The sequence below is a fragment of the Chenopodium album genome, chromosome 23, assembly GCF_948465745.1.
Source record: "Chenopodium album chromosome 23, dcCheAlbu1.1, whole genome shotgun sequence".
In the NCBI taxonomy this organism is placed as follows: domain Eukaryota; kingdom Viridiplantae; phylum Streptophyta; class Magnoliopsida; order Caryophyllales; family Amaranthaceae; genus Chenopodium; species Chenopodium album.
In genome coordinates, this window is record NC_137856.1 from 26068817 (window position 1) to 26076942 (window position 8126).

An 8126-nucleotide genomic window follows, 5' to 3' on the forward strand; every position below is an offset into this window, starting at 1 on the left:
AAAAACAAAAATTTTCCGTCATTTTCGTGGAGGGTACCGACTTTCTCCCGAAAAAGAAAGACGCGAAAAAGAATCGAAGTGTTTGATGGTGCATGTTGAATGAGCTTAGTCAAGTATATACATTTGATGCTATCTCTCAAGGTGCAAGGATTAATCGATCCTAGACAATCTTAGTTGAAAGTATTTAGGTAACCTAGGCACGGAGGCTAAGTACTTCATACTTCCTGATACAATGATGATTATGAGTGATGTTGATATGACAAAGCATGCTTTAGGGATGTCAACGGGGCAGGGCGAGGCGGGTTTTGGCATTTCCATCCCCATCCCCGCCTCCCATTTTCATCCCCATCCCCACCCCCATCCCCACGGCGGGTCTGGAAACTTTCCCCATCCCCGCCCCGGCGGGTCTAACTTCAAAACCACCCCCGCCCCATCCCCATGTGGATATCCATCCCCGTTTTAGCCCCACATAATCCCCGCCCCATACCCACCAAATCCCCACCCCATACCCACCAAATCCCCACCTGAAATCCACCACAAATAATATATTTAAATCAATTCCAAAAACAAAAAAAAAATTCTATACTACAGCAGCGTACAGCTCAAATACAAAGAAAGCAGTACATACTTCACATATTGAAAAAAAAAAAATAACAGTAACTCAAATTGTCCAAAGTCCAAAATTAAAAATACTACAAGTTTACAAATATTAAAAAACATAATAAGAAATCCATTATTCGGTGCAAACTCCACTTGTTCCGGAATCGATATCCCATGTTTCAAATTCTTCCTCTAATTCACCCACTAATTTAGCATACTCATCATTCTTGAATTCTCCACAATCTGCAAATACAACAATGTGACTTAATTAAATAATAATAATAATAATAATAATAATAATAATAGTGATTAAATAAAATGTTATTTTAGCTATCTACCTTTAAGAGTAGCCCATATCCAATTTTGAGTACACATTAAAGCTTCGACTGCTTCCGGTAAAAGCCAACTACGATAAGGATTAAGAACCCGACCACTTGTGCTAAATGCGGACTTCGATGCAACAGTAGAAACAGGAATGCTCAATATGTCTCGTGCTATTTGCTGAAGAATGGGATATGTGCCTCCATTTGTCTTCCACCAATTAAGAATATCAAAATCTTGGACTAGAGGCACATTAGCAGCATCTAAATACTTATCCAATTAAGAAATTTCATTGCTTGGATCCTTATCTTGTTGCAAAAATTCTGCAAATTCTTGCATAAAGGCCTCTTCATTGGCTTTGCTACTACTACCCAAATCAAAAGGTTGTTGGCTACTACTATCTTGAGTTTTACCGATCTTAGAGCCATATTCTTCAACCAATCTTCGTAGAAGATCACTAATTCTACCAACCTCAATTTCAAAGTCATGCTCATCAAAAAATTTTGCAAAATAAAACCGAATAAGAGCCATTTTGTATCTAGGATCTAGTATTGTTGCCACTCCCATTAAACCATTCACATTAGCCCAATATTTGTTATATTTCAGCAACATAATGTCAGCCATTTTCCTTACATAATCATGAGGAGATAAAATTGAAGGAATTATGTCTTCGATAAGTGCAATTACTAGATATATCAAGGATCACTATTATGGAGATAATAAGTTCATTCTATTGGGGCGTCATCCTCTGTTGCTAGACTATGAGAGATGATCTTTGGGCTAGTCAAATAGCCCAAAGCCCTTTAGAATGGATCCTATATTGGTCACACAACAAGGGTATTGGGTTAAGCAAGTAAGAGGCCCATTAATGGGCCTCATGAGCAATTAACTAATCATGAATTGGATTGGGCTAGCATAGTTAGATTGGAATTAGGTTTTGGGCTTTTGACATGGGCTCTTATTTAGAGATGAGATCTATAAATAAGATTCATGCCTAGGGTTTGTAAGAAGTAGTCATAATTCACACACTGTGAATTTTGACATCAAGGCAACCAATCCCAAAACCCTAATCCTCTCTCTAACTCACGGCCCTCATCCTCCCCTCACGTCCGTACGGCCGGCCACCCCTTGGTGGCGCGTGTGGTGGTTATCGTGGTGGTTCTTGGTTAGTATGTCTCTCTTCTCCGTTGAAGGTTGATTGAAGCGTTCAGTCACGACTAACTAGCATTAGTGGAGGTCTTAACTTGTGCCCGTGGACCAAGTAGAGGAATCACGCTTGGGGTTCTTTATCTCCCTTTGTTCTTGCTCGATCGCACGTGGAATCACGCTCCAAAGGTACAATTATTTGTGCTTTATGTGTTATGCATTAGATCCTTGGATTAGGTACTGTATGAATATGATTCATGTTTATTTCCGCTGCGTAGTACCTATAAACACCTACAAAAAGCCAACCAGAAATAGCAATTCTCAAAGCACAAATTTTAGGAAAATAAAGATTGGCAGTGGGGTAATTTGTTCCTGAAAAGTTAAGGGTAGTTTTACTAAACACTTCTAAATGTTCACATATTTTCTCAACTTTTTCCCAATCTTCAGGTGTCAGTGGATTCTTATATAAATTATTTCTTGCACTTAAAACAACAAACACTTCTCTATAAAAAATAGCAATAGAAAGCATTTCATAAGTAGAATTCCACCGAGTTTTGCAATCAAGTGCTAACTTTCTAGTACACTCAGGAGCTATTTGCTTAGCAACTTGTTCAAACTTTTGTACTCTCTTATCAGAAGCAGTCCAAAACACAACACTATCCCTAATCCTTTGAACACCATTTGATACCACAGCACTTAAACCATCTTGAACAATCAAATTTAAAATGTGAGCACAACAACGCATATGAAAAAAATCACCTCGCAATAAAAGTGAGCTATATGGAAACACTCCTTTCAAAATTTCCATCATTGCATCATTAGTCGAACAATTATCCACAGTTATAGAAGACAACCTAAGATCAAGATTCCATGATTGAATGCTTTCTTTCAATGCATCAGCAAGGACTTCGGCAGTATAAGGGGCAGGGACATATAAAAACCTATCAACACCATTGAAATTGACAAATAAAAACCTATCATCATCACTTATAATTACTATGATATTTTCCAGGGAACATCAATATAAAGGTATGTTTTCATTTTAAATCTCACACAAAAAACTATAACAATACAAAGGCAACCAAAAAAATAAACAAGTTATAAGTAACTAGAAAACAATACCTTATGATCCGACTTTGCAACTTCCATGTATTATCAATGAAATGTGAGGTGACCGCCATATAACCTTTTCTCTGGTTGTCAGCAGTCCACATGTCAGTAGTTAAGGCAATCTTGCCCTTTGCTTTCCTCAACAAGGTTGCAACATTCTCCTTCTCAAGCTCATATCTTTTCATAATATCTTTTCTTGTTGTGTTGCGAGATGGCACTTTAAATCCAGGTTGGAGTGTCTTGCTATACTTTCTAAAACCCATATGTTCAACCATGCTAATTGGATACTCATGCAAAATAATCATCTCCGCCAAGTCTCTTCTTCCATCTTCTTGGTGGAATTCATAAGGGGCCAATGTCATCGTTTCATTCTTATCATTCAAGTTTTTTTGTGTACCAAACAATCTTGATTGTCGAATATCTTGACATACTCTCTTTGGACATATTTTTAAATGATCTTTCAAATGCGTAGTTCCTGCTTTCGACCCACCAGCAAGTAGCTTATAGCAATGGTTGCACTCAGCTTTTACTGCATCACCAACCCTCTTTCTCTTAAAGTCAGACCACACTGCTGAAGTATGCCTACTAGTTATTGGTAGGACAGAAGGATCGGAATTAGTCTCCATGGGACTTTCATCGTCATCCAATGTAATTGGAGTATTACTAGCTGAAGTGGGAACACTAGCATTATTGTCATTCTTTGATGTCATTCTCCCCTAAAAACAAATTGCAGTAATTTAATGGTCAATTCATGAACAAATTAAACTACTACTTTCAACAAGCCAACACATAATCCTTTAGTGTACTTAAAAAAAGATATCCTACAAGTATCTGACCCTTGAACCTCCCAATTTCCCATACAAATACAAATTATCAACATATACTTTGAAATTATCAACATCTATGGTTAACAGTAGACATAATTGAACATACAAGTACAAATTATTCTATATCATGCAACTAGACAGATCAAATACAAATTATACAAATACTCTTGTCTCTTGAACCCCCATTATCGTCATACAAATACAAATACAAAATAAAATGCAAATAGACACATGCAACTCAAAAAACAAGTAATCAAACATAATAGCAAATTATTCAGGTAATTAATCAAATTATTTTTCATAAAAAAAAAATGGTTTTGTTACCTAGGACATACTCACAGACGCAAATCAATTTAGTGAACTCATACATAATCAAACTTGTAGTTTTAAGCATCCAAAATCTTAATGGCTTCTTAATTTCTTAGTTGATTAGTTAATTTATTTTTCATAAGATAAAATGATAAGGGAAAAAATAATTGGGGGAAAAAAAAGAGAGAGAGTTTGAGAGATTACCTGGACGAAATTCTGGTCAGATTCTTCGTTTACCAGCCACGAGATTCACAGCCTCAAAGGTGGAAGTAAGGTGACAGCCTGAGAGGAGTAGATCTGTAGATGATGGAGGAGAAAGTGAGAAACGGAGGAGAAAGTGAGCCTGAGTGTGTGACGGCTAGGGTTGAAAGTTTGAGAATGAGAAATTGAGAGTGTGTGGGCTTTTTTTCCAGAAACTTCATTAATTAGTTTTTTTTTATTTTATTTTATATACATAATAAATAAATTAATGATATATGTACATATGGGTCGGGTATAATGCGGGTATGGGGCGGGTATGAGATGGGTCAGGCGGGGCTGGGGCGGGTATGGGGTGGGTCAGGCGAGGCGGGGCGGGTTTTGCCTAAAATCCACCCCCGCCCCATCACCCATGGCGGGTATGGATTTTAGACCCATCCCCGCCCCGCGACCCGCCAAAGCTATACCCATCCCCGCCCCATCGGCGCGGGGATGGGGCGGGTCTCCTACTAGACCCGCCCCACTGACATCCCTAGCATGCTTCAACGTTATGTTAAGACTTCATGACAAAGGGTTCCTAATTGGAAGTCTATTTGGTCATGTATCTATGATGTGTGTGAAAGTGACACTAAGGTTAGGTTGCAAAGGCTAACAGTGTATGGAAACGTATTATTTGATAAGAGTCAAATAATGATGACTCTTAGGCTAGGTAGGCTAATGATGTAAGGATCAAGCCCCCAAGTCTAGCTCTAAGTAAATAGGGATAAGCATAGGAGATCCCTTGATATGATCATGGTGTAAGTGTGTGAATGTGAAAATGAATGCATTTTTATTACGGCCGCACCTCAATGTGAGGTTGCCTACGTATCCCGTTAGGAATCAGGCCAAACGTAGCTCTAGCCGAACCTCGCACAAGTGTGTGTATACCTCAAAAAGGTCTTTTTAAGGGTTGTAACGTGGTTAGGCTAAAGGTTAGAGAAGAAGGGGATAAAGGCTCAAGACCCTAGATAAGCCCCCAAGGTGTGCAACCTTGCTTTTGAATCTTTGAATTTTCATGCTTGAGGTTTTCTCAATTTTGAGCTCTCTTTCTTTTTTTTTGTTTATTTTTTGCTCTTCTCTTTTTTTTTGCTTTTGCATTTTTTTTATTTTTATAAGTGTGGGCAATCCCGATCATGCGGTCTATCACTCACTTGGCATTCATGTTTCTCAGGCACGGTACCGAGCACTCGATAAGAGACGCAATCTGAGACATGTTCTTATCAAAGATATTTTCATATCAAAGGCATTGGAACACTTGCCCTTTTGTACACTCTTTTTTTATTTTTATTTTATTCTTTTGAGATCACTCAAGCTTTTGTATTTAGAATTTGCATAAGTTGTACACCATCCCACCCCGAGGTTAAGTAGATGTGTGTTGAAGAAAAATGAAAGGTCTATCGTTGGACGAGGCTCAAAGTGTTTTATAAAAAAAAAGGATTATATATTTAAAGGGTGAAGACGGTATGGGCAAGCCCCAGTTTCTCTTCTTGAGAAACATGGAGTGTATCTCTAGTGGCATTTTGGTTATTATTTGCATTGGGAAAAGCAATTTATACTAATTTATTTGCTGACTGTGATTTCCACTCAGAAAGGTGAAGATTCTGTTAATTCACGCTGTGCAACACTCGGTCACCATTTGTAATTAACACGCTATTCTTCTTCTTCCTCCTTTTCTCACATCAAGCTCCATTAAAGTAGCTCGAGCTTTCATCCTCACCCATCTGCCACCAACACCACCATTTCCGGCGGCTATGCCGCCGAATTTAAACGAAAATCCTTAGATAAAGGGGAGAAAAAAGGGAAAAATCAACCTCAAAGGGTAAGGGTGTCAACTTCCTCCATTGAAGTAGCCTTAGAGCTTCTGAAACTCCATTGAAGATGCTCCTCGGATTCTCGGTGTTATTCACAGAAAATTCGAAACTTTTGCTACGTATATTTTAATTCAGCTATTGTGCTTGACATTGCAACCACCAACAACCTTGCATATCTACAATTCTAGAATTATAAGTTCAATAAATGATGAGAAGAAGAGTATTAGTAAAATAGGAAGAAGATTCTACATTTTTTTGTTGAGGTTGGAGTAAATGGGACTACTGGAACTTCGAAGGAAGTTGTCGTACTTAAATAACGCCGTCAACAAAACTTTGTTAGCCCAATTCACCTCTATTCTATGTGATATATAGAAAGACAATCGTACCCCCAATAACTAGGCCTTAAAATACAAAACTACCCCCTTGAGATGCATTTCATGTTTATCAAGAAGAGAAACAGGGATTTACCCAGACGGTATAATGGGCTACAAGGGGTGCCTCAAATCATTGGTATACCTTGTGCTTAGTTCGACCTTGATTTTTTTTTATTTTTATTTTTTATTTTTTTTTTGAATAATGCAATGCAATGATCATATGCAAGAAATTAAAATGCTCATTTTATTAAAAGGGAAAAAGAAAAAACCTACAAAGTAAATCTAAGGAAAATGCAAAGTGCCTATGCTAGACTTATTGGGGAAAAGAATAAAAAAGAAATAGAAAAAAAGAGGTCATGGAATCTTGTCGTTGAAGTTCGCCTTGTGTCGATGGCTTTATCATCACCCAGTCTTCTGGTTAGCTGAAGGTAATGGGATCTTGTTTGCTTCTATGAGATCTTGAATGAGATTTTGAAATCTGTAACATTCATCCGTAGTATGACCATTTCCTTGATGATACTTGCAATAAGAATTGGGATTCCACCTCGAAGATCGTTTTTCAGGCGTTGGATCTTCAGTAGGACCAATGGGTTTGATTAATCCTTGACCATAGAGACGATCGAAAGCAACATCATAGGTCATTCCAATGGGTGTGAGCTCTCTTTTGGGTTTCTTCTTAGATCCTTGATTATCCATGGCTAAGACATCGTTATGATCAAAGGTACCAACATTGTTACTAGAGTGGGCGTTTTTGGAAGAAGAAGGATTGTCGCTCTTCTTTCCTCTCCAGCCACTGCAGTTACCATTGTTAGTAGCTTTTTGCTTTGCAAGGTCATCTTCGATGTCTATGCCTATGTCGTAGACTGCCTTGAAAGTGTTTAAGTTGTGTTGATATCTCAAATGTTTCGAATACTTCTCTTGTAAATTCTTGATAAACAACCTCACAGACTCCTTCTCAGTAGGGACTTTAATCATTTTAGCGGAAGTTTCCCTCCACTTGTTGAAAAAAGAAGTGAAACTTTCATTTTCTTTTTGTCTTAGCATCTCAAGCTGTCTATGGTCAATTTCAACTTGAATGTTACATTTATATCTATCGATGAAAGCATTTTTTATTTCTTCCCAATTGGAGATCTTCTCTTTGTCCAGAGAAAAGTACCATTTTTGACACACAGCTTCTAAAGACAAAGGAAATACAGAATGAAAGGCTTTCTTGTCTATTCCCTTAATATTCATTATGGTTTCAAAAGCTCTTAAATAAAAATAAGGGTTGTCCATAGGTTTGAATTTCGGGATGTCGTTGGCATTGAACTTCTGTGGAAGAAGATCCTTATCCACCGAGACCCCTTGTGAACTAATGCCTTGGAACTTATAATCATTAGATAGTTTACTCA

At 37.8% G+C, this 8126-nt stretch overlaps 1 protein-coding gene across 1 annotated transcript; it reads right to left on the reverse strand.

The window, feature by feature from the left end:
* Positions 1-280: 280 nt before the first annotated feature.
* Positions 281-4190, reverse strand: LOC145607216 (zinc finger BED domain-containing protein RICESLEEPER 2-like). Its single transcript, XM_081662942.1, has 9 exons — positions 4170-4190; positions 4014-4124; positions 3190-3893; positions 2349-3008; positions 1218-1549; positions 939-1163; positions 749-843; positions 611-627; positions 281-524 (listed from the first exon to the last, which is right to left on the reverse strand). Exons 1-9 carry the CDS (start codon positions 4188-4190, stop codon positions 281-283), a joined length of 2409 nt encoding a protein of 802 aa, XP_081519068.1.
* Positions 4191-8126: the final 3936 nt, after the last annotated feature.

What these genes read in the sequence shown, in the direction of transcription:
- LOC145607216 (XM_081662942.1), bottom strand. Translation starts at nt 4,190, where the DNA reads ATGGGGGTTCAAGAGACAAGA. An exon ending in TGGGGGTTCAAGAGACAAGA is followed by an intron (nt 4,125 to 4,169) that starts GTATTTGTATAA and finishes TGCATGATATAG; the next exon opens with AATAATTTGTACTTGTATGT. An exon ending in TTGCAAAGTCGGATCATAAG is followed by an intron (nt 3,009 to 3,189) that starts GTATTGTTTTCT and finishes TGGTGTTGATAG; the next exon opens with GTTTTTATATGTCCCTGCCC.